This window comes from Amia ocellicauda, chromosome 17 (genome assembly GCF_036373705.1).
Source record: "Amia ocellicauda isolate fAmiCal2 chromosome 17, fAmiCal2.hap1, whole genome shotgun sequence".
NCBI classification, from domain to species: domain Eukaryota; kingdom Metazoa; phylum Chordata; class Actinopteri; order Amiiformes; family Amiidae; genus Amia; species Amia ocellicauda.
In genome coordinates, this window is record NC_089866.1 from 20861948 (window position 1) to 20887917 (window position 25970).

The 25970-nt window shown below is 41.1% G+C and overlaps 3 protein-coding genes across 4 annotated transcripts; 2 read left to right on the plus strand and 1 right to left on the minus strand.

Moving 5' to 3' along the window:
- Positions 1 to 7516: 7516 nt before the first annotated feature.
- tmed2 (transmembrane p24 trafficking protein 2) lies at positions 7517 to 15041 on the plus strand. 2 transcript variants are annotated; one of them, XM_066688979.1, is made up of 5 exons: positions 7517 to 7897; positions 9821 to 10013; positions 10618 to 10638; positions 12844 to 12951; positions 13611 to 15041. In XM_066688979.1, the coding sequence occupies exons 1-5, from the start codon at positions 7718 to 7720 to the stop codon at positions 13733 to 13735; spliced, it is 627 nt and encodes a 208-aa protein (XP_066545076.1). In that variant the 5' UTR covers positions 7517 to 7717; the 3' UTR covers positions 13736 to 15041. The 2 variants fall into 2 exon arrangements, with proteins under 2 accessions (XP_066545076.1, XP_066545077.1); XM_066688980.1 differs by lacking the exon at positions 10618 to 10638 and having other exon boundaries at positions 7523 to 7897.
- A 976-nt stretch (positions 15042 to 16017) lies between these two features.
- ddx55 (DEAD (Asp-Glu-Ala-Asp) box polypeptide 55) lies at positions 16018 to 21450 on the plus strand. Its single transcript, XM_066688919.1, has 14 exons — positions 16018 to 16150; positions 16269 to 16319; positions 16816 to 16902; positions 17226 to 17317; positions 17416 to 17478; positions 17811 to 17960; positions 18134 to 18323; positions 18447 to 18529; positions 18671 to 18802; positions 19331 to 19423; positions 19551 to 19665; positions 19781 to 19949; positions 20259 to 20557; positions 20720 to 21450. Exons 1-14 carry the CDS (start codon positions 16043 to 16045, stop codon positions 20909 to 20911), a joined length of 1824 nt encoding a protein of 607 aa, XP_066545016.1. The 5' UTR covers positions 16018 to 16042; the 3' UTR covers positions 20912 to 21450.
- Positions 21451 to 21505: 55 nt separating this feature from the next.
- eif2b1 (eukaryotic translation initiation factor 2B, subunit 1 alpha) lies at positions 21506 to 25956 on the minus strand. The gene is made up of 9 exons (XM_066688920.1): positions 25580 to 25956; positions 24899 to 25000; positions 24517 to 24653; positions 23876 to 23992; positions 23472 to 23584; positions 23245 to 23313; positions 22904 to 22979; positions 22172 to 22297; positions 21506 to 21718 (listed from the first exon to the last, which is right to left on the minus strand). The coding sequence occupies exons 1-9, from the start codon at positions 25590 to 25592 to the stop codon at positions 21563 to 21565; spliced, it is 909 nt and encodes a 302-aa protein (XP_066545017.1). The 5' UTR covers positions 25593 to 25956; the 3' UTR covers positions 21506 to 21562.
- Positions 25957 to 25970: the final 14 nt, after the last annotated feature.

Here is a 25970-nt window from a genome sequence, read left to right on the forward strand (position 1 = left end):
CCGCTGTGTTGTTGAGTCAACTTGGAAACGACAGGGTTATAAATAGAACAGTGTGTGAACTGTATAGGCATTATATATATATATATATATATATATATATATATATATATTTATAATAATGCATCTATGCAACAGTGGCTTTTGTTTTTCAAAGCCAGTATTTTCTTAGATTTGTAATTGCGCTACATTGTTTGTTATGGATGTCCAGACTGTAGCTACAGGTTGTGCAAAACCATTTGTAAAATATTATTCTCAACTGTTATTTCTGAAGTGCATCTAATGATTAATTTACCTTTTGAAATTAAGTTTTTGTTTGTTTTAATTTAAGATATATTTTGTGTTTCTAATTACAAATATGAAAACGTAATTTGGTCACATTACAGTGCATCCGGAAAGTATTCACAGCGCTTCACTTTTTCCACATTTTGTTATTTTACAGCCTTATCCCAAAATGGATAAAATTCATTATTTTCCTCACAATTCTACAAACAATACCCCATAATGACAACGTGAAAGAAGTCCGTTTGAAATCTTTGCAAATTTATTAAAAATAAAAAACAAATAAAGCACATGTACATAAGTATTCACAGCCTCTGCTCAATACTTTGTTGAAGCACCTTTGGCACCAATTACAGCCTCAAGTCTTTTTGAGTGTGATGCTACAAGCTTGGCACACCTATTTCTGGCCAGTTTCTCCCATTCTTCTTTGCAGGACCTCTCAAGCTCCCTCATGTTGGATGAGGAGTGTCTGCACAGCCATTTTCAGATCTCTCCAGAGATGTTCAATCGGGTTCAAGTCTGGGCTCTGGCTGGGCCACTCAAGGACATTCACAGAGTTGTCCTGTAGCCACTCCTTTGTTATCTTGGCTGTGTGCTTAGGGTCGTTGTCCTGTTGGAAGATGAACCTTCGACCCAGTCTGAGGCCCAGAGCACTCTGGAGCAGGTTTTCACCAAGGATGTCTCTGTACATTGCTGCATTCAGCTTTCCCTCGATCCTGACTAGTCTCCCAGTTCCTGCTGCTGAAAAACATCCCCACAGCATGATGCTGCCACCACCATGCTTCACTGTAGGGATGGTATTGGCCAGGTGATGAGCAGTGCATGGTTTCCTCCAGACATGACGCTTGCCGTTCAGGCCAAAGAGTTCAATCTTTGTTTCATCAGACCAGAGAATTTTGTTTCTCATTGTCCGGGAGTCCTTCAGATGCCTTTTGGCAAACTCCAGGCAGGCGGTCATGTGCCTTTTACTGAGGAGTGGCTTCCGTCTGGCCACTCTACCATACAGGCCTGATTGGTGGAGTGCTGCAGAGATGGTTGTTCTTCTGGAAGGTTCTCCTCTCTCCACAGAGACACGCTGGAGCTCTGTCAGAGTGACCATCGGGTACTTGGTCACTTCCCTGACTAAGGCCCTTCTCCCCCGATCGCTCAGTTTGGCCGGGCGGCCAGCTCTAGGAAGAGTCCTGGTGGTTCCAAACTTCTTCCATTTATGGATGATGGAGGCCACTGTGCTCATTGGGACCTTCGATGCTGCAGAAATATTTCTGTACCCTTCCCCAGATCTGTGCCTCAATACAATCCTGTCTCAGAGGTCTACAAGACAATTCCTTGGACTTCATGGCTTGGTTTGTGCTCTAACATGCACTGTTAACTGTGGGACATTATATAGACAGGTGTGTGCCTTTCCAAATCATGTCCAATCAACTGAATTTACCACAGGTGGACTCCAATCAAGTTGTAGAAACATCTCAAGGATGATCATTGGAAACAGGATGCACCTGAGCTCAATTTTGAGTGTCAAGGCTGTGAATACTTATGTACATGTGTTTTTTTTGTTTTTTATTTTTAATAAATTTGCAAAGATTTCAAACAAAATTCTTTCACGTTGTCATTATGAGGTATTGTTTGTAGAAAATTTAGGAAAATAATGAATTTAATCCATTTTGGAATAAGGCTGTAACATAACAAAATGTGGAAAAAGTGAAGCGCTGTGAATACTTTCCGGGTGCACTGTACATACACTCACCTAAAGGATTATTAGGAACACCCTACTAATACTGTGTTTGACCCCCTTTCGCCTTCAGAACTGCCTTAATTCTACGTGGCATTGATTCAACAAGGTGCTGAAAGCATTCTTTAGAAATGTTGGCCCATATTGATAGGATAGCATCTTGCAGTTGATGGAGATTTGTGGGATGCACATCCAGGGCACAAAGCTCCCGTTCCACCACATCCCAAAGATGCTCTATTGGGTTGAGATCTGGTGACTGTGGGGGCCAGTTTAGTACAGTGAACTCATTGTCATGTTCAAGAAACCAATTTGAAATGATTCCACCTTTGTGACATGGTGCATTATCCTGCTGGAAGTAGCCATCAGAGGATGGGTACATGGTGGTCATAAAGGGATGGACATGGTCAGAAACAATGCTCAGGTAGGCCGTGGCATTTAAACGATGCCCAATTGGCACTAAGGGGCCTAAAGTGTGCCAAGAAAACATCCCCCACACCATTACACCACCACCAGCAGCCTACACAGTGGTAACAAGGCATGATGGATCCATGTTCTCATTCTGTTTATGCCAAATTCTGACTCTACCATCTGAATGTCTCAACAGAAATCGAGACTCATCAGACCAGGCAACATTTTTCCAGTCTTCAACTGTCCAATTTTGGTGAGCTTGTGCAAATTGTAGCCTCTTTTTCCTATTTGTAGTGGAGATGAGTGGTACCCGGTGGGGTCTTCTGCTGTTGTAGCCCATCCGCCTCAAGGTTGTACGTGTTGTGGCTTCACAAATGCTTTGCTGCATACCTCGGTTGTAACGAGTGGTTATTTCAGTCAAAGTTGCTCTTCTATCAGCTTGAATCAGTCGGCCCATTCTCCTCTGACCTCTAGCATCAACAAGGCATTTTCGCCCACAGGACTGCCGCATACTGGATGATTTTCCCTTTTCACACCATTCTTTGTAAACCCTAGAAATGGTTGTGCGTGAAAATCCCAGTAACTGAGCAGATTGTGAAATACTCAGACCGGCCCGTCTGGCACCAACAACCATGCCACGCTCAAAATTGCTTAAATCACCTTTCTTTCCCATTCAGACATTCAGTTTGGAGTTCAGGAGATTGTCTTGACCAGGACCACACCCCTAAATGCATTGAAGCAACTGCCATGTGATTGGTTGGTTAGATAATTGCATTAATGAGAAATTGAACAGGTGTTCCTAATAATCCTTTAGGTGAGTGTACAATGGCACATACATTTACTAGAGTTAATTGGTGAGAAACAAAATGTACTTCAAATGTCATTAGTGTTTACAGATAACCCCACATCTGTTTAATAAAATGTGTTTTTGAGCCAATTACTAGAACAATGGAAAGGTAACTAAATGCGGGAGGGCATTTGTAACTGAAAATTAATATTTTAAAATTAAGACATATCTTTATCCTTCATTAATAATATAGCAATCAGGTCAAAGTTTGTTAACATGATGGAAGCGAATCTCTGTCCTGTGCAATCAAAGCCCAACATCTTTAATACACCAATAAACGAGGGTTTACGTTGAAAAATAAAATATTGGAAACAAACCAAAACCCTTAATCATTATCAATGAGATGCTGATCTCTATTTGTGAGGTTTTAATGATTCAGTTGTTTAATTTTCTTTGCCTTGATTTATTCAGCATGCAATGTACCGTTATTAAACATAAGAAAACTGAATAATTCCTTTACAGAAATCTTAGATTGAGGTGCTGCTTCTACTGCCACCCAGAGGTGACATCGTGTTTTTTATGGCTCAATGCTCTGTATCATCATCATATTGGGTCAATTTCAATGAACTCGCAGAGTTAGTACAGAGTGGACTAGCTAGTACAGTACTAGGTCGGGATCATCCCCAGCTGCGGACTAAAGTTAGTACCCATTGCAACGAAAAAAGAGGCAGAGCAAAATTGCAGACTAGCTCATCCCCAATTTTAGTCCGATACTAAGGATTGTGTGTTGTTTTGCCACGAAGCAGGAAGTGAAGTCAGTGATGAGGCCGGGCCTCGCCTCAACTAGCAAATCTGAGCAGAACACTGGTGGTGGCATGCTAATACTGCTGCGCTTTGGCAATGCCAATCGTGTAAAAATAAAAATGTAAATACTATATAACACGATAATGATACATTGTTTTAGTAGCATAATACAATTTCTGCAGAAATGTTTTTTTTGTGACGTATATATATATATATATATATATATATACACACACACACACATACATACATACATACATACACATACATACACATACACATACACACACATACATACACACACACACATACACACAGTACTGCGTAAAAGTTTTAGGCAGGTGTGAAAAAATGCTGTAAAGTAAGAATGCTTTCAAAAATAGACATGTTAATAGATAATATTTATCAATTAACAAAATGCAAAGTGAGTGAACAGAAGAAAAATCGACATCAAATGCATACAGTGTGACCACCCTTTGCCTTCAAAACAGCATCAATTCTTTTAGGTACACTTGCACACAGTTTGTGAAGGAACTCGGCAGGTAGGTTGACCCAAACATCTTGGAGAACTAACCACAGTTCTTCTGTGGATTTAGGCAGCCTCAGTTGCTTCTCTCTCCATGTAATCCCAGACAGACTCGATAATGTTGAGATCAGGGCTCTGTGGGGGCCATACCATCACTTCCAGGACTCCTTGTTCTTCTTTACGCTGAAGATAGTTCTTGATGACTTTCCCTGTATGTTTTGGTTGTCGATGTCATGCTGCAGAATACATCTGGGGCCAATCAGATGCCTCCCTGATGGTATTGCATGATGGATAAGCATCTGCCTGTACTTCTCAACATTGCGGAAACCATTCATTCTGATCAAATCCCCAACTCTATTTGCAGAAATGCAGCCCCAAACTTGCAAGGAACCTCCACCATGCTTTACTGTTGCCAGCAGACACTCATTCGTGTACCGCTCCCCCAGACCTTCGGCGAACAACCTGCCTTCTGCTAGCCAAATATTTCAAATTTTGACTCAGTCTCATTTTCTGCACCCCAGTTCCTGTGTTTACGTGCATAATTGAGTCACTTGGCCTTGTTGCCATAGTGGAGGTATGTTTTTTTTGGCCGCAAGTCTTCCATGAAGGCCACTTCTGACCAGACTTCTCCGGACAGTAGATGGGTGTACCAGGGTCCCACTGTTTTCTGCCAATTCTGAGCTGATGGCACTGATGGATACCTTCCGATTGCGAAGGGAAGTAAGCATGATGTGTCTCATCTGCTGCAGTAAGTTTCCTTGGCCGACCACTGCGTCTACGGTCCTCAATGTTGCCCGTTTCTTCGTGCTTCTTCAAAAAAGCTTGGACAGCACATCTGAAAACCCCTGTGTGCCTTGAAAAAAGACCTTGCTGATGCAGTATAACTACCTTGTGTCTTGTTGCTGATCTCAGTCTTGCCATGGTGTATGACTTTTAACAGTGAACTGTCTTCAGCCACCTCACCTTGTTAGCTGAGGTTGGCTGTTCCTCACCCAGTTTTATTCCTCCTACACAGCTGTTTCTGTTTCAGTTAATGATTGTGTTTCAACCTACATATTGAATTGATGATCATTAGCACCTGTTCGGTGTTTAATCATACACCTGACTATATGCCTACAAAATCCCTGACTTTGTGCAAGTGTACCTAGAAGAATTGATGCTGTTTTGAAGGCAAAGGGTAGTCACACAAAATATTAATTTGATGTAGATTTTTCTTCTATTCACTCACTTTGCATTTTGTTAATTGATAAATATAATCTATTAACATGTCTAAAGCATGCTTACTTTATAGCATTTCTTCACACCTGCCTAAAACTTTTGAACAGTACTGTGTGTGTGTGTGTACACACACACACACCGATCAGCCATAACTTTATGACCACCTGCCTAATATTGTGTAGGTCCCCTTTTTCCACCAAAACAGCCCTGACCCGTCGAGGCATGGACTCCACTAGACCTCTGAAGGTGTGCTGTGGTATCTGGCACCAAGACGTTAGCAGCAGATCCTTTAAGTCCTGTAAGTTGCAAGGTGGGGCCTCCATGGATCGGACTTGTTTGTCCAGCACATCCCACAGATGCTCGATTGGTTTGAGATCTGGGGAATTTGGAGGCCAAGTCAACACCTTGAACTCGTGATTCATCAGACCAGGCCACCTTCTTCCATTGCTCTGTGGTCCAGTTCTGATGCTCACGTGCCCATTGTAGGACAACTTTGAGGACAAAATGTTCACTTGCTGCCTAATATATCCCACCCACTGACAGGTGCCATGATAATGAGATTATCATTGTTATTCACCTGTCAGTGGTCATAATGTTATGGCTGATTGGTGTGTGTGTGTGTGTGTGTATATATATATATATATATATATATATATATATATATATATATACACACACACACCAAACCGGTCCTGGAGTACCCCCGGCCCTGCTGGTTTTTGTTCCGACCAATGTCTTAATTGCTTAATTGAATCCTTAATTGACCTAACAAAGCAATATACCATTAAATTAAGTAATTAAGACCTGGGTTGGAACAAAAACCAGCAGGGCAGGGGATACTCCAGGACCGGTTTGAAAAACCCCTGATGTAGAGCTCAGTTAGTATAGTATTTAGTTCATAGTATTTAATTTAACCTTTCAATCGACAATTTCTAATCTGGTTCTTATTTTAATTATGTTTTTTGTTAGCTGTGGTGTAAATTTCACCAGTACACCAGAGCTTTATTAATACATTAAATTGTCAATGTCAACGCCAATAACGTAGCTATTTGATATGTAAAACAAAACGATTAGTGGTTATTAATCGAGTTATGAGTAGTTCAGTAACAAAAGTAGTCAATTGTGATTTGACACATTTCGTTCCCCTTAGTACGGTACTATCCATAGTTCGTCCATAGTGGTAAATTAGTCCCGTAATTAGTCTCCTCTAGAGGGCAGCAGCAGTGGTTGTGGGGTTTGTTACAATGGAGAGCTTGTTTAGTGGGCAGTTGGGGACGAACTTCAGCCGCTAAATTCGTTGCAATGGGTATTAAACCTGCAGACTAGTTTAGTACAGAGCTGCGCACTAACCACGTCATCATCTCCACTTCAGTTCGTTGCAATTGACGCATTATGGTTCCAGTGGGTCTGAGAGGGCTGACTGACTGGTCAATATTATTATTATTATTAATAATAATAATAATAATAATAATAATAATAATTGTATTTCCAATTGATGTTTAATGTATCAGCATGAGTAAAATAATACATGTACATATAAAACATATAAGTGCATTGAATCAAACAAACAAACAAACAAACAAACATACAGAACAATGCACTCTCCATTTTAGTTTAGTTTTCCCATGATTTGATTTGACACTCGAAGAGTACACATTAATTCGGAAAAGACTGGACACGTCCACCTGCTGGAAATAGGGATTTTCCGAACGCGTACAGCAGCAAGACCGTACACGCAGTTTGTCCCTCGCAGCGCCTCGTTTTTTTCTTTACGTGGCAGTGCTAGCCGAGCTCCCCGTCTCCCCTCCTTCAGTCGCCGCACCGACACAAACTCCACCTCCGCGGTGCCTGGCTGGGGTTCACTGGGCGCTTTGGTGCTTCTGTTTCTCTCCGCTGTTCGCCTTCTTCCGGTTTGCAGACATCCATTACATTTATACCAATAATACAAATATAACCATCCATAAAGATGTTTACGTTGTCGGAGATCCTTGTCCTCGTAGCCATCTTCTCCGCCACGGCCTCCGGCTACTTCGTCAGCATAGACGCGCACGCCGAGGAGTGCTTCTTTGAACGGGTCAACTCCGGCACCAAGATGGGCCTTATGTTCGAGGTGGCCGAAGGAGGCTTCCTGGACATCGACGTGGAGGTGAGGCCGCACCGGCGTGACAGATCTGCGTTTGGGGCACATTACTGAGGCAGAGCCGTGCAGTGAAGACCAGGCTAGTGTGTAGACAGCTGTGCAGCTGAGCAACTAGGCCCCTGACACTATACACTGCCGGAAGATCTTATTGGACATTTTGCAAACATGTTAATAGATTATGGTATCGTTTTTAAAGTGGATAAGGATCCAACTATTTGTTTGACTTTTAAAATTGTCGTATTTTGAACGTTTTCATGTTGGTGCAAGAAGCTGCCGAGTCCTGAGCACTAAGTGTACCGTTTACAGGTTCAAGGCAATGGATGCCGCACAGTAATATGTCTTGTGTATCAGTACCTCTTGCATATAAACTGTGTAAATCGTGCCCTGATCAATATCACATTGCTCAGGGGATATTATATTTTCCCACGCTGTAGTTTGAGGTGCAGGAGGTCTACAGCCGACTTACGTCCTTCTTGACTTGGTCTTGATCAGATTGGTGCAGATGAAAGCCCTGGTAGTACCTAGTAGTAAAATCTATGGCAAAGGCTTGCTCTGCATATGGTACTGGTGATAATTTAGACCCCAAATTATATTATTAAATATGTAGTGATTGACCCTGTTTGTTTGCGCAAAGAATAATATGCACCAAAAGAAATGTATGCAAATTATTATTACCATATGGTTAGCCGATTGTGCTCTTATTGTTACAGGAAAGCTCGTAGATAGGATTTGCAATGTGGCCTTTTGGTAGTGAAAATATTAAAATACCTAGTACTATTATCGTTGTTATTCATCCATGGTCACCTTTGATTGGCCGATTTTTATGAATGAAAGGTTGTACACGTACAGTTAATGTCCGGGATCTCCAGCCCCAGTGTTTCAGCTTGGATAGTTGTGATCAACCAGGAGCTGAAGATACATTTTAATCTTAAGTCAATAATTGCTACACCTAAGTGACTGACATATAGCCAGAATACCTGGTAGATCTTTTTGGTGTAAAACCCTGCAGAGTCCACTGCTTTACTCCCATTGAGTCATGATGAGTTTATATTGATTAATGACTGAATTCTAATCATGAGAACATCATTCTGGCTGATGATTCCTTGTGTTTATCAGGCATTTGAGCAAAAGTGTAGCGTATGCAACTTGTCTACATTAACATCTAATTTGAACACTTCTTTAATTTAACTTGTTCTTGGCAGGGTTGCAGAAACCAAACAAAAGAATAACACCTTTCGTGAACTAAAACGGTGATATAGGTGGATTTAAAGTTTGCAGTAATTGTCCATAGCCTTATATTAATGGCTGCTACCAAGTTCGTTTTAATGGATTGTATTGTAAAGCCTCTAATGATGATTCTTACCATCTGGTGCATGGGGAGATTCAGAAAGGAAATACAATCATATGGAATATTTACTTTCACAGCTCTGTGATTGCTCAGTGGTTCAAGGCCATTATTCCGCCTTTCACATTTGCAGATGTTTTTATTTTATTTTTGTATTAATTAAACTGACATCTCTTGTCCTGACCATTTGATTTATTTCAAGACACCTTTCCTGAAATTAAACAAGTGATCATGGAACAAACTGAGCTGTAAAGACATGCTGGCATGCTGCCTCATATCACGGAAGATTTCCTTTGTGGCTGGGTGTGTTTAGTTTCACGTATTCAGTCTCCTGAACAATCTCTTTAAGGCGGTTCCTTTCTCTCATGAAGAACCTTAGTGCACTGTTTGATAGCATGTGGGGAATTCCTCTGAGATTTGTAATATAAGTCTTCAGTTAATTAAAAATTAATTCTGCAGCTAATCAGCCATGTTGGTTTTAGGGCACCTGAAGATTTACAGCTCGGGTTAAAAGGTACAGTAATTACCACATTATATAATGTTGTTTTTTCAGTATAAAAGCATGTTTGTTTTTCACACCCTAGATTACAGGACCCGATGGTAAACAGATTTATAAAGGAGACAGGGAGTCCAGTGGGAAATACTCTGTTGCAGCCCACATGGATGGCACTTACAAATTTTGCTTCAGCAACAAGATGTCCACTATGACCCCTAAGATTGTGATGTTCACCATCGACATTGGAGAGGCGCCAAAAGGGCAGGACATGGAGACGGAAGGTGAGGACAGGACTTCCATGCAGGCTGGATGTGGGGGTGGGGGGGACGGGACCTTTGATCCCACAGAATCATTGGTTACATGAAAGTGTATAATTCACCCCTCCAATATGAATGCATTGCACCAAATACCATTTGCTGAAACTTAGTTTGTACTGCAAGTAAAAATGAGTGGTAAAATGCCAGCTTATGAAGCTATGCAGTTTCACAAGCCAAAGTGGAGGCAAATTCATAATGCTTCATGAAATTAGCATGGCACTTATACAGTAGTGGGGAGCCTTATCTGTTCCTAAATTATTGGAAGTTTAGTGTTTTTTTTTTTGTTTTTTTTGTAACTCAGTCAGTGATGTAGTGTTATGGTGGATGTATTTAATTGACTGGTAGGCTATTGGTAATTTCAAAACACATTTCTTTAGATTCATCAAGGTGCATCAAGGAGATGCTGTGGCCTGTGTCATGTTTTCTTTTGTATGTGAAGGCAGGTCTTCTATCTCCTGTCCTAGTTTCATTTTTGTCTTCATACGTTCTCTTGCTGTTTCCCTTTGCTCTTCTCTCTGTCCTCTTCCCCCCTGTCGATGTTGCTCCTCTGTCATCCCCCTCTTCTCAGGTGGTGGGGATACCTGGGATGGTATGTGGAATGTTGTCTGGGTTTAGAGCTGGTTTGTCACCCAGACGCCTGCAGCTTTGTTTTACTGGGTACAATCCAGCTTTATGCCACATTTTCAGAAAGCCAGAGTGGTTTGCAGTTTGATCGCCCAGCCACTTCAGTGCTTGTGGAAAGTAACTGGAATGCACACAATATGATACTAAGAGAATTTGGGTTTAAAATGCATCCTGTAAGAAAATACAATTACTAAAAGCTGGATATAAATAGACTTATTTTATTGCATCTTTTAGTATTGATTTATATTTGACACTTTGGACCATGTTTAGCCCACCAGATAATCTACAATTTAATTAAATTTTTGTTCTGCTTCTTGTATTTTACTGATGTTATGAACCTTCAGGTCTTGGTGTTTCTAATTCAACCAGGAAAAACCAGGCACTATGGTTATAGGTATCGATTGTATAAACACCTGTCAAGTAAATACAATTTATTGGCTGGTTTAATAGGAAATGCTTTTGGCCTGTCCTTGAATTAATGCATCTGCTTTTGTGTGTGTGTATGTGTGTGTATGTATGTGTGTATGTATGTATATTTATACATATGATATGTATGTGTATGTTCTTTAGTGTTAAGATTAACCACATGGCTCTTAGTTTTGTGTGGTGCAGTCAAGGTGTCTAACAAGATGACTCATGGGTGTGGCATAAAAGTGTGACTCTAAACATAACATTTTCAATTTAAATAACCGGATAATATATCTTAAATCAGGGGTATTCAATTATTTTGTCAGGGTCCAAATTTCTTGGTCAAGGTATAGTCAAAGTCCAGACTCCAGAGCGGGGAAAAAAATCACACCTCCAAATGCCCCTTTCCAATACACACACACACACACACACACACACACACACAATTCTGTGAATCAGTAATATACCCCGTTGCTTATATTTAGTACATTCATTTGGCAAAGTACAAAAATAAAACGTTTAAATGTAAATATTAAAGCACTTTCAGACCACTTTTAATTTGTAAAAGATTATTGTAGGCATATAGATCAACATAATAGAAACTTTGAAGCATTTTGTGTGTTATTGGATTTGAGTCTTTACCATTCCCTTCATCACTATCCACTGTACAAAATTAATGTTGCACAATGAGGGTAAAGAGGATTGAGGAATTGAGGGCGGGGGGGTCTGGGGGTCCTCCCCCATAAGATTTTGAAAATTGAAGACCTTCAATGCGCAATTCTGAGTCATTTCAAAGTCAAAAAACTTTGCTCAAAATCAGGCAGATTTGGACTCAAATATATCTTTGCTTCACAACCACATATCACCAGTGAAAAATCACATATCAACTGACATCATGCAGACTAGATGCGGTTTCTGGCTTGTCAATCACAGAGATCAATTTCAGTGGAGCTCTGCAATTGAAATGGGTGAGGATGCACAATTTTCTATTTGTGCACCTGAGAGAAATATGTGTCGTCTTTGGAAATCCACCCCTGATGTAGGAGTTTCTAGGTGAATGCAAGCTATGGCACCATGAGCCCCCAAATGGTCGTGTGCGCACTTTTGTTTTGGAGGTGAGGTTGAAATATGTCCAGACGTCAAACTATCTGCAGTGTAGCTGTGTATTTATAGAAATCAGGAAACAAACCCGAATACCTGTGTTTTTGATGAGTACAAAGTGACACTGTTGCCCCAGTACAGAACGTGTATACAGACGCCCAAACCGAGAATCTGTGAGCAATCAACTAACTAATGGGAACACAAGCTCTATATAGGACATCCCATATTAATACATAACATCCAGTTGGCTAATAACCAGGAAGTGCTGCTACTAGGTTCCACACAATAACAAGCACTGAGTGCAACAAACCTCCGTAACATAAAAAAAAAAAAATCATGATGATAAATTATTCTCTGGGTCTGGATTTGGCCTGAGGTCTGCCTGTTGACTTCCCCTGTCTTAAATGGTAGTATTTGAGTACCTGTTCTCTCTCGTGTAAGGATTAAAGTCCTATACCCCCCCTCCAACAAACAAACAAAAACAAAACTACCCTTCTTTTTGAAGAGCTTCTCGGCATCTGTGTGAGGTGAGGTTATTTTCCCAGCCGCTATGTCACAGGATTTCCCAATGGAACTGTATGCATGTTGTGTTCCTCACGTGAACTTTTGCTGTCCCTGGTTCTTTTTTTCTTCTAACTGTGGATTTTGAAATTCTTTTCAGCTCACCAGAACAAGCTGGAAGAGATGATCAATGAGCTGGCTGTGGCCATGACTGCGGTCAAGCATGAGCAGGAGTACATGGAAGTGCGCGAGAGAATACATAGAGCAAGTAAGGCATTGCCACTGACCACAGGCTCGGTTTGTAGCACGTTTCAAAGCAGTTTGTCAGTCCATATGGACACTGATGTATTGGTTACCACTGCTGTGAGTGCAGTGTTCTTCTCAGGGTCAAGGTTTGAGGTCGGAGGTCAGCTTTATAAACATGGTTCCCCTATTGACCACGGCTATACACGCTGGGCACCAGTCTCAGTATTCCAGAATACTGAATGTGGAATGTGAAGCCCTATTCTACCCTTCATAGAAGTTAAATTGGAAAATATGAAATATAATGTACACTTCTTATGCTACAATTGAGTAAGAAGTTATTGTTGTATGGTTTCCCAGTTATGAGAATTTAAAAATCCACTACCTTAGAAAGAAGCTTGAGGAGGAGTCAAAAGTAAAATTCAAACTTGCTTTTCAACCCTCTCAGTTTGTATGGTACATTTCATAGATTCATACTTAGAGAGGATTATGTATCAGTATACCTTGTATACAAGAAATATATTTGATTTTAAATGTCTTGCATCTGGCTCTCATGGATTAGCTGCTAGTAAGTCTGTGTGTTTCTCAGGTGTATTTTTGCAAATGCTGATAGAACTTCCTTCTTCCTAGGGACTAAACTGCTCTGATGAGATGTTTTTGTTTTTTGTCCCCTTTCTCCTCCAGTTAATGACAACACGAACAGCAGGGTGGTGCTTTGGTCATTCTTTGAAGCTCTGGTGCTTGTAGCCATGACCCTTGGACAAATTTACTACCTGAAGAGGTTTTTCGAAGTGCGGAGAGTCGTGTAAAACAGCAGATTTCTGGCACTTTTCACCATTTACCAAAATCGTTTAGTCACAACATTTACTCCAAGATTGGGATTCTGACTTTTAGACTTTTGAAAAGCCTTTCAATTCAGCTTTTTTTTTTTTTTTTCCTTTGGGAAACCTTTGGGTGGTTAATTTTGTGTTCCTCCCCATTTTATTTTTAATATTTTTCCACCTCTGTGTAATTTATGATTTTCCAACCACTTGCTTTTTAAAAAAGAAAAAAAGAAAAAAAAAAAAAGGCAAGGTCATGTTAACATTGAAGCTGTTCAGCTCGTTGGCAGATACAAACCTGTAGAGTTTGGAGAAGGCTATTTATTAGGTTTTAAACTTGCAAGGTTTTAATTTTGATTTTGCGGCATCCAAAATGGTGAAGACAGGCCTGCCGCAACCAACAGCTCTTCTCTCTTGTTTGCAAACTACAGGTATTAAATGGGTTTGAAGAGGAATACATCTGGAGGGAAACAATCATTAAAATACACCTAGCTTGCCTGATTTATTTTCTGGTCTAGATCACGTCAGACTGGAATCAGTGCTGGACTCTAATGGCTACAATGAAAATTGCAACTTGATAATATACAGTAACTGCTTTCTTTTTCTTTTTCTTTTCTTTTTTTAATGTCAATGACTCATGAGTCGAGACTGCTGTGTGGTCACAAGCTAATTAATTATCTTTATTTCCTTTGATAAGTGACCTTGTGGAAAGGATCTTAGCCGTTCTTTGATGTAAACAGACACAATTTGAATTCCCACCGTCCCTTTCATATTTCATATTGGTCCAAGGAAGTCTATTTCTTTCCACATTCAAGGCACATAGAGAATGTTTCTGTCTGGGGACAGGGTGGGGTGGAAGGGAGGTTGGGGGGTCTTTTTTTCCCCAGTATCTTAATGATGGGTTTAACACATAAAGTACATATTAGTTCAAAGGTGTGGGTGTGGATCAGGATAATGTTGTGACTGGTGTAAATTAGTTGCTTGTATTATTTTTTTTGTCTAAAAGAAAAAAAAAAAATCCTTTACAAATGGCAACACAATTTTGTACAATTAATTTCCTATTTGTTACAGGTATTCATGTTCCAGGTAAACATTTTGTTACTTTGGGGGAAATGGAGGTGGCAGCAGTCTGTGAATTAGGCCAGATGACTGCTGCCTGCCATTACAGAAATATTTTTGTGTAACAGCTGACACCTCAGATTTGAAATGTAAAGATGTAAAGTAAAAACAAAATGCTGATGTATGTCAAATATGACCCAGGTTTAGTAAATAATAAACACAACATTCTTTAAAACTGCCTGTTCAGATTTATTTATTTTTGCGTAATGCAATGTCTTCCTCAAAGTGCCTGTTTGCCAGGGATCAAGGAGTGGGAGAAGTGACTGAGACCACAATACTTAAATGAGTGATTCCCTTGCCCTGCCCTGGATAATGCCAATATGTACACCTAAAGCACATAGAATGGTCCCTCCCTCCCTCCTGCAGGAAACCCCACGAGATGTATTCTAGTTATATAAGTGTTATGTAAGATGTGCTGTTCTAGTTGTACAACTTAAAGAAGGGGTTGAGATACTGAGGTTTTTGCTTTTTGATCCTGAATGAATTTTACCCACCCTTGTCAATTTGTTTTTACATATGTAAATAATTGCAATAAAGCAGTTTTTCTTCAGACAACATGATTGTTTTCCTGGTTTAAAATGAAAGACTACTAGATATTTCGCAAAAATTATAATTTTCACTTGCCAATTTAGTTTATATATGTATAGGACAGGTGCACGTTCAACTTTAGCTTAACAGTATGAGAAGCACTGTAACTAAGAGGGAGCATATTGTATCAATACCTTTATAATCAAAGTCCAAAGAAGCATCGGGTGTTAGGCCAGACAGTATCATCTGGCAGTATTGAGCACCTATGAATATGTTAAGTAGTACCACCAATGGAAATCAATTAATTGCTTATGTAATACAAAATTGATCTTAAACTGAGACATTATTTGGCAGTGGCAGCATTGGGACATAAACGTTGCCAAATTGTGTCATTATTTGATTATTCACAGCCCATGTTTATTAAACATGAAAGGTATGTTGTAGACTTACCTGGTTACCTTGGTAGAATAGACACTTTTCTGATCATGACACTATTTTTCATAACAGCAGTGCGATGAGAGCGACTGTCTGCCATGCATTGTGAGACGGAACCGACATGTTTGCTGCTGTTGCTGCCCGGGACGTTTTACAGTGAAACAGGAAGGCGGAACAGCGTGTTTGTGCCACAGTGGTGTTTTTGAAAAAAAAATGGAGAATGTTACTGAAGGCAGATGGGAAAGTTTACCCGTTAAACTTCACGACAGTATTTTACAAACGCTCCGTGACCTAGGTTTTAGTCACATGACTCCAGTCCAGGTGGGATTTATTTCTGAAATGAACGCTTTATATACAATCTCAACGAGATAATTACATGATGTGATGTGTTGAACATTAAATCCGTAAATGAAACCAATAATCTTGTCCCTTTTCGCAGTCTGCGTGCATCCCACTGTTTATGAAGAACAAGGATGTTGCTGCTGAAGCGGTAAGTGCTCTCTTTATTGACAGAATAGTTCAATTCAGTGTGCTTTATTGGCATGCCATATATGATGTATCACCAAAGCATTTACAAAAGCAGCTACAAATGATAGGTTAAATGATACAAATAATACATTGAAAGTGGACTAAGATGGGAGGGAAGTGCCGGACCTCTCTGGGCAGCCAGCTCGGCCTGTTTCTATAGCCAGGCTGTGGTCACTGAGCCTGTACTGGTCAAGATGTCTCTGCTTCGTATCTCTGACAGTGAAGAGGTTTCTCTGTTTAGGGTCCAATAGCAAACCAGTGTGTTTTGGGATTGAGTTTCGTTGTTCCAGTGTTCACATTTTTGGTTTGATTCATAATTTGGATGACTCTGTTTTGTGGCCGGAGAGCAGTGCTGGTCTGAAACTGGTCAGTGTCGTGAGCTAAGTAATCGACTTGCCAACTTGTTTGCATTCTTTGTGATAACACAGTATGCTTTTTTAAATCTCATATTACCACAGGTGACCGGGAGTGGAAAGACATTGGCATTTGTCATCCCTATACTGCAGATTTTGCTGAGAAGAGAGGAGAAACTGAAGAAAAAGCAGGTAAAATCGTAGAGACATTGGTACCATCAGAAAATACTTAATGACCAAAATGTAGTGCAGTCTAGATTGTATAGTAGAGAATACAACCTGAATGAGGGAATCTTACATTATTTTTTGTGATCTCTCCATATAGTTGTACTACATTTTATATACAGTGTTTATAAATCATCCAAATAAAATCAATTTTCACGTTTAAAATAATTTGCTTGAAGATGTCCATGTATTGCAAATATAGTGTATGTAATTTCAGTAATCTTTTTCAAGATTAATTGGATAAAGCCTATAAAAGTATGCTGCTTTCATGACTTGAGTTTTTACTGCAGGTTGGGGCTCTGATTATCACTCCCACACGTGAGCTGGCCTCTCAGATTAGTGGGGTCATGGCATCCTTCCTCCAGCACTTCCCTCAGTTCAGGTGAGCGCTTCTGAAATGTGAGCTTGACCCCCTCAGAGCTCCTGCACCACTCACTGGCTTCATCCCATTTCTTTAACGGCCTCTCTCCTTTCTTTCAGTCAAATCCTTTTAATCGGAGGCAGTAATCCAATCGAAGACGTGGAGAAATTTAAAGAGCATGGGTAACTACTCAGAGTACTATACGAAAATGGAAAAATGTCTTGTTCCAGTGCTGACCTAGCCATGTGTTTTGTTGTTGTCATTCCTGGTGGCATCAGCCAGCATTTGGATTAGTAATCTTCCCCTGTGGCCAAACGGAGAGATCCCTGACACATACAACACATAAAATAATCATAATCACTTGACGACAGAAGTGGGATTTGTGCACAATTAATACAGAGGGAAATCAATGCATAAACTCACTGAAGTACAGTCATATTCAGCTCATTCTAGTAAATGAAATCTGAGTTACGCTTGCAGTGTTTGTGTGTTGATGTCTGTATGTTGGTGGCAGGGGGAACATTGTGATCGGCACTCCAGGCAGGCTGGAGGACATGTTCCGGAGGCAGGCAGACGGGCTGGACCTGACCGGCTGTGTGAAGGCCCTGGATGTGCTAGTTCTGGATGAGGCTGACCGGCTGCTGGACATGGGCTTTGAGGCAAGGTGCTGTATCCTTTGTCTTCAACTACTTATTAATGCATGAGTGTATTATTATTATTATTATTATTATTATTATAAACGAACATAAGAACACATTGCAAAGGTTTGCCTAGAATATGTTAAGACCTTTAATAACCAGGGGGTCATCTAAACTGTCAGTTTTTCTTGTTTTGCAGTCTGAACGTCATCCTGGGCTACCTGCCAAAGCAGCGGCGCACAGGGCTGTTCTCGGCCACGCAGACACAGGAGCTGGAGAAGCTGGTGAGGGCCGGCCTGCGCAATCCTGTCCGCATCATCGTCAAAGAGAAGGGTGCGGCAGACACTAGCACTCAGAAGACCCCGTCCCGCCTGCTCAACTACTACACTGTGAGGCCCCCTGCTTTTATACTTGCCCCACAGGCTTCTCTGCCAGGAATAACAGTATTACAGTGCACAGTAGTACAGTATGGTATGGTACCACGACATTACTTACTGTGTGTTGTCATCCAGGTGTGCAGGACAGAGGACAAGTTTAACCGGCTGGTGGCTTTCCTGCGGCAGCACAAGCACGAAAAACACCTGGTCTTCTTTAGGTCAGTGGGGATTATCTTTGATCCTCTTGTTGTTTTTAAAATTATTATTTAAGGATTTAAGCAATTTGAACAGCCTTTTAATTGGCCAGTTTACCCAACTGTATGAGGATCTGAAAAACTTGTCGTCCCCTCTCTCAACAGCACCTGCGCCTGTGTGGAGTACTATGGCCGGGCCCTGGAGGCTCTGGTGTCAAAAATTAAGATCCTCTGCATCCATGGGAAGATGAAAGACAAGCGCAACAAAATCTTTACTGAGTTTCGGGCTTTAAAGAGGTAAAATACCTCTTGCACACAGGGAGCTTTTGAAAGAAGAGAACATTGAAATATGCAGTTTGAAATGGGAGCTTTTCTCAAGAAGTACAAACAGACTGCATATCAGTATTGAAGTGAAGCTTTTGAGTGCCATTGATGTCAGTAAAATGTGTGCAGCATTGATATAGCCTTCTAGGTAACATTAGTTTCCATGTCAGAACCCCAGCTTGGCTTTGAACTGCCAAGCGCCCTGCTCCACACAGCCTTGCCAGTAGATAGCCAAAGCCACTACGCCAAAAGATTGGTTCCTTGACTCGGGGATTTGAACACACTACCATATCCACCGATGGATTATGTCACTGCAATCTTATACACTGTGAGCCCTGTTGCATCAGGTTCAGGCCGAAGAATGACATCATATTATGGTTTAGTCATTCAGCGCTCTTGCATCCTTTTACCCTGCCTGTGTTCATGAGAGAGCCTGATATTTCTGCTTGGTAAGGTGCAGCTACGTCCCCTTTTTACATTTCTTCTGCTGTTTCTCCGCAGTGGGATTCTGGTGTGCACCGACGTCATGGCCCGAGGGATCGACATTCCCGAGGTCAACTGGGTTATACAGTACGACCCTCCCAGCAGCGCCAGGTAACAGGATGAACACGGTGCCCGCAACGTGCACACCATTACTGAGCAACTAGGATGACAGTGGACTATTTGCAGGCTCCCTTCTGACACACAGCTGACCATGGTCAATGTCTCTCTCTTCCTGCAGTGCCTTTGTGCACCGCTGCGGACGGACAGCCCGTATCGGCAACCAGGGCAATGCTCTAGTGTTCCTGCTGCCGATGGAAGAGGCTTACATCAACTTCCTGTCCATTAACCAAAAAGTATGTCTGTCCAGAAATCTCTCAGGCTGATGTTTAATGTATCTGGAGTTGGTTTCCTAAAGTTGCAGGGTTGGGTATGCTGCTGTTGACGTGCCCTGTTTCCTCTACGCTACAGTGCCCCCTCCAGGAGATGGCACCAGTGAAGGACGTGGTGGATGTGCTACCCAAGCTGAAGGCCATGGCACTTGGGGACAGGGCCGTGTTCGAGAGAGGCATGCGGGCCTTTGTCTCCTATGTCCAGGCCTATGCCAAGCACGAGTGTAGCCTCATCTTCAGGGTCAAAGGTGAGGAATGGTACACCTTCCATCTGATTTCCACTCATCTTAATTTAGTTATCAGACATTTTGATTTGGAAGTAGTTTTGACTTTTGTTTGAGTGAATAGTTAAAACAAAAATATTCCATTTGTATAAGTAAAATTAGATGATGTTTCATTAATTGCTTCAGTTTAAGGCATATAATTTAATCCAAACTAATAGCGTTCTGAAAACTGAAGAGATTTAGGAAGAAACTTTCTTAGTGAATATTGTTGCTCTGCTGTATGATGTCTTGAGATGGAGGGACTTCTATTATTCTCTTCCCTTTTTTGCACAGATCTGGACTTTGCTGCTCTGGCTCAGGGGTTTGCGTTGATCAGGCTACCCAAGATGCCCGAGCTGAGAGGGAAGCCACTGCCCAACTTCACCCCCGAGCCCATTGACACGGACACCATCCGATTCAAAGACAAGAACAGGGAGAGGCAGCGGAAGAAGATGCTGGCCGAGAAGCGGGAGCAGGAAAAGGACAGGCCGCAGCTGGGCAGGAGGCACTTAATCAGAAACAAATCGTGGTCCAAACAGAAGACCAAGAAAGACAGGAGGAAAAAGCTGGTGGCCAAAAGGAAAAAAGACGAGGTAACGTCCATCTACATTCCCTTTGTCTAGCTTGTATCGGAAGGACAGGTCGAGTACTGTTTTTTAAAGCATGGAAAGTGAATATATTGCGTCAATTGAAATGACTGTGTATATTAAGTTTTGCATTTTGTAACGGCTTTAACGGTGTGCTCCTCGCTACAGGGCTCAGACATTGATGACGAGGACATGGACGAGTTGCTCAGTGACACCAGGCTGCTGAAAAAGCTGAAGAAGGGCAAGATCAGTGAGGAGGACTTCGAGAAGCAAGTGACGGCGAGCCAAAAGTCACAATCGGGCAGAAAGACAGGCGCTGAACAGCATGGGGCTGAATCGGATATGGAAGGCGACGAATGAAAATTAGTTGAAATGATAACGATGAACCATTTTTGTGTGTGTAATATAAACATAAATGAAGAGAAAAACCTAGAGCTTCCAGATGGACTTTTTGGAAGTCTCATCTTCTCCGGAAATGCACCATCCTGTTCCCATTTGAAAGCCCGTTGTTTCGGTGTGGTGCTGCACCGGTATGGACAACACTGCAGTGGCTGCTCTAGGGTGGCTTGCTGTGTTTACTGCTGCTGCATCTCAGCACATCATCACCCTGAGCTGAACTTGGTGCTCAGACCCTCCTAATCCCTGGGTACCTTTCATCGCTCACTGCTGGAGACCCGCTGGAGTCTCTCTCCTGGTGCCATGTTTTTCTTATTTTCCCTGTCCATGATATACAGCTCTACTGATTGGCCCTGTGAAGTTATACTTTACCAGTTGGAGCCCAGTAGGTGTTAATTATTTACTTCATTATGAAATGTTCTTTCTGCATTGAGATCTGTGCTTCAGATACATTCAGAATACAGTTTTGAAAGGAATGTCACTTAAAATGGCTTAAACTAAAACATGTGTTCATCTCAGTTTATTGTGTTAATTTCTTTAGAAAAAAAATATTTTCCCTTTTTCCTTAAACAACTTTATTAGATATGATATAATTTACTGTGACAGTCAGCCTGGTTACAAATATAGTTTAATGAGTTCGTCACTGACAGCGGAGGGGGTGAGCACCCCCAGGTCCGTGAAGAGGAGGGTGATGAGGGAGGGGGGGGTGTAGTCAATCATGGGATGCTCTTCTGCGAGATTCTTGGTTGTTTTCAGGGTGTCTGCTTTGTACTGTGAAGAAAAGAAAACTTGCCATTTCAAGAAAACAATTATCAATCAAATGTGCAGATTTAAATCCTCTTCTAAAATAAGAAGGCTGTGGGGGAACAAAGGACCTATTGTTTTAGCACTGGAATCAAAATGGAAAAATGTCTCAGAGGACAGAACATGTACTAACAGGATGTTGTAAGCCCTGCATTGCTCCAGTTCTTTATTTTTGTTCTATTTAGTTCCAGTTTGTTTGGTTCTCATCAGGTGTGATGCTCCTCACAGTGCGGTTCATGCATGTGGATTAGGTCCACTCTGCAACTTTAATCTTGGCCGTGCTTCTCAGCCAAACCTCAGAAAGTAATGACATCATTAACTGCAGGTGCACTTAGTATTAAACTGGCGAGGCCAGAGATGGCTGAAACCCACACACACCATGTCGCCCAATGTCTAGGTCTCAGATTATGGGACCTTTACCTTAAATTTGTCAGGTACGTCTTGCTGATTCAAAGGGTAAAGCCTGACGAATTTGAAGCTCTCTGCCACCACATAGAAAGGCTTGTTGTGGGCTTTGGAACACACTGCCATTTGGTATGTGCCAATCTGTAACACAATGGGCCAGGACACATTATAATGCAAATATATTAAGGCATTCAAAACAGGAGACACTTCTTCACACAGAGTTGTTACAATCTGGAACAAACTCCCCAGTGATGTGGTTGAAGTGACAATTTGGGAACATTAAAAAATAGACCAGACGTGATCACTAAGTTATTAATGGACACCAAACAAGAACGATGGGTTGAATGGCCTCCTCTCATTTGTGAACTTTCTTATGTTCTTATATCCTGCGAGGGAAAAACAGACTTCAGTCATTTTAGAAGTGGATAGGTTAGAACTTCTGCCTGAAGGGTTACAGAAAAAAAAATATATACAGGACTATATTTAGATACATTTGTTAATATAGGGAACCTTCACATTTGATGTGGTAATTAAGTTATACAAAAGTGTGTTTCCTGTGGATGAACCAAACTGAATTCAAACAAATTTTTTGACTAAATTTTATATCAGCTGATGGCAGGAGAGCGACAGGTAGAAATATACAGTAATAGTTGAGTAAATTAATTGTAGTCGGTAAAAAAAAAAAAAGGTTAAAACATTTTGTGTGTTTAGTCACGACTAACAGCCTATTATAAATGCAGAACTTACCTTATTGATGATTCCTCCACTCTCCACTACACCTTCAGCCCCCACTATCACCAAATCCACTTTCTCCATGATGTACCTGCAGCAAATAAAAACAAGTAGGTTGTCCTTCATCTAATCACTCACACAGAGCCCCTTGTTAACTTCATTCTCATTTGAAAATGACTGCATCTAGTATAAAGAAAGGGCACTGGGCTCTATGCTGGCTTTCATTCCAATCCAGCTCCCAGTAACACAAATAAAACTCATGGCTTAATTATGCAACATGAACATGACCTTTTACCATTAACTGAAGAAACTGAAGTCTATGTAACGTGATGGGGCAGGGATGGAGAGACACGTACCCTACTGCAGCATCCAGAACTACTGTCACTGGCACATTGAGTTTTCTTAAGGCGTCTGCCATATTTTTCCTAGACCAAACAAACAAACAGAACAATTTACCACAATGTCATAAAACAGATTTTCAAATAGTTACTGGATGTGTCATTACTCTTTTTCTGATTAAGTTTCTTTCCATAAGTTGTATTGTTTTGTTGGCCTTCAAAGTGTAGGTGTGAAGTGTACTTGCCCTGCAGAGTCTGGCTGGGATTCAGTCACGTAAACGGTGAAGCGCTTCTTGTCCGCAGCCGCATTCTGCAGCACTCGCAGCACCACCCTCGAGGAGGAGTGAGTCAGGATTTTCTACAGGCACAAGACACAGAACTCAGATCTACTGGCTACACATTCTCCTGCTGTTCCGAGAGCTTGGAGTTTGGTGCTTCTCCTGACTGCACCACAAATAAAAAGCGGCTTTGGATAGTGGAACATGTCCATCAAAAAAAACAAGATCACTTAGTCCAACTACATACAAAACTGAGGTGATGCCATCAGAACCTGCCAGGGCCTAGAACATCAAAACAATGATCCAAGAAGGGGACAGTATGGAATCCCACCTGAATACAGTAATTAAGTGTTTTTCTTCTTAGTACTCACAGCTCCGTCCTTGATGAACGTGTGGCAGAGTTTTGCGACCTTGTTCCTCGACAGCGATATTTTTTCCAAGAACAGTTCTCCTCTTTCCACCATCACCTTCTTGCACTGTGATAAATCCTGCAGACAGAGGTTTACGGGATTTAGAAGAGCATCCAGACCAATGAAACATCTATTTTACAAATGGTAAACATTAATCAGATGACCAGAGACATCTTGCATCACACTGGATTTATTCTAAAACATACAGCCTATCAATTCTTATGCCACTTTTTGCAAGCTTCATTTGTACTAGAATTCAACCTTTGGGGGCAAGAGGGGATCTGTGCCATGTTTTGTGCAAACTGAACTGCAGTTTTCAAATTGGAAGTGGGGACAGCAAAACTATACTCTGGTTATCACAGACCTAGATTAGTGCTAGTCCTGGACTCCCTATCCTGCAATATCATTAGGTAGTGGTCTAAGATAAGTCTGAGGCACGGTCTGTAAAAAAACAGCTGTCAATGCAATAAACAGGGAAACTTTGTATAGAAGTTGTTTAAAGTAACATAATGTAGGCTATTTTCTGCATCATCAATATGACTTGTACAAGAAAAAGATGGATTTTGATCCATGATCATGGCTGTTAGTAGGTGGGTGCTGACCGGGTGCTCCAGCGAGGTGAGGCTGATGAAGCGCAGGAAAAGCTCTCCCCCGGAAGACACGGCCACGGAGGAATCCACGCTGATCAACCTGTCGATGGCTTGCGTCAGGTTCTCCCTCAGACCCTGGATGGTCTCGACTACACGCAAACACAGGAAAAACTGTGACTACAGAATGCAAAGACTGCATATCTGTCAGTACATTCTGAGCCCCCAGTGATGATCTCAACAATGTTCTGATTTTCTAACTAAATGATTATACATGTCAAAACGCCTGCCATCAGGTTGAGTTTAGTTTAATGTTCCAGTCTGACCATTGAGCCTGAATGTGTGTTATACATTAATAAAACAAATACAAGTAAAGTCCTTTTAGGATCACCATTACCTTTGTGTCTCTTGAGGAACTCCAGGAGGGTGCGGATGGCTGCCACAGCAGAGGCCATGTCTGGGTCTTGTCCCATCTGACTGCGGAAATACTCCACAAGCTCTGAGAAGAGAGGACAGACTTTGTGTATCTTGTAACCTTATTCAGGGAATTTAATGGTTATTTAAAATGTATAATCTTTATATAAATCCTTGTGGATAGTGATATTTTTTCTCCCTATGGTACATATCCATGTATAAAGTGCATCAATTATACAACCAATAAATATACTCTATTGGCTAAAACGTTGACTAATTTATATTGTATTACCACTGTTTCCAAAGCTTTAGTGAAGATTTTATGCCTAAAACCTGAAGGGATGTGACTCAGCATGGCCAGGAGTGAGAATAAAGTGAATTATACAGCCCAAAGTCTGTATGGCACTTCCTAACACTAACTCAGCAATACCAACAAAGAGTCTCATATTTATTAATCCACACAATCTATAATCTCCATTACAAAAATAAAAATACAGCCAATGCTAAGTGCCTTACAATTAAAGTAAGGAGACAGCACATCTGCAAGATTAGCAATAACACTTACAGTGAAGACGATTTAAGGAGGCTAAACTTACAAGGCTTTCAGTCCTCAAGCTGACAGACGAGTATATGGGTTTGTTACATACAAATAATCTCAACATACCTTCTTCGTCCATTTCTGAAATAAAGAAAACCTTCGCAGCACTTCAATCCAGACAGATGTCAGTTTCCAGTTAGCCTTCTGTACCCACAGACAGCCAATACAGCTTTATGATTAATAAAATAACCTAGAAATGTCTTTAAAATAAAGCTGCAGAAAAAAATATATAGTTCAGCTGATTTTATCAAATCGCCTTCAAAAATTGCATCAACTTTAAGAGCAAAAAATCATGACAGCCCGACACATTTATCCACCCATGGAATAGTGAGAATCAGACTTTTACAAATAACTTTTTATTTTAGCTAAGTTGATGTTTTAAAACGAATTAATATTAACATTTGGAGAGAATTATTCCATCGCTTTCAGTGTCGCTCGTGTTTCAGAAGCTGCTTGA

Bases quoted from the DNA above. Each gene is read 5' to 3' on its own strand.
- tmed2 (XM_066688979.1), top strand. From the start codon at position 7,718: ATGTTTACGTTGTCGGAGATCCTTGTCCTCGTAGCCATCTTCTCCGCC. The intron at 10,014-10,617 runs GTGAGGACAGGA...CCCTCTTCTCAG, and splicing joins GCAGGACATGGAGACGGAAG to GTGGTGGGGATACCTGGGAT. The intron at 10,639-12,843 runs GTATGTGGAATG...AATTCTTTTCAG, and splicing joins TGGTGGGGATACCTGGGATG to CTCACCAGAACAAGCTGGAA.
- ddx55 (XM_066688919.1), top strand. From the start codon at position 16,043: ATGGAGAATGTTACTGAAGGCAGATGGGAAAGTTTACCCGTTAAACTT. The intron at 16,320-16,815 runs GTAAGTGCTCTC...ATATTACCACAG, and splicing joins AGGATGTTGCTGCTGAAGCG to GTGACCGGGAGTGGAAAGAC. The intron at 16,903-17,225 runs GTAAAATCGTAG...TTTTTACTGCAG, and splicing joins AGAAACTGAAGAAAAAGCAG to GTTGGGGCTCTGATTATCAC.
- eif2b1 (XM_066688920.1), bottom strand. The intron at 24,654-24,898 runs GTAATGGTGATC...GTTTGCGTGTAG, and splicing joins GTTCCTCAAGAGACACAAAG to TCGAGACCATCCAGGGTCTG. The intron at 23,585-23,875 runs GTGAGTACTAAG...TTGTGCCTGTAG, and splicing joins CGTTCATCAAGGACGGAGCT to AAAATCCTGACTCACTCCTC.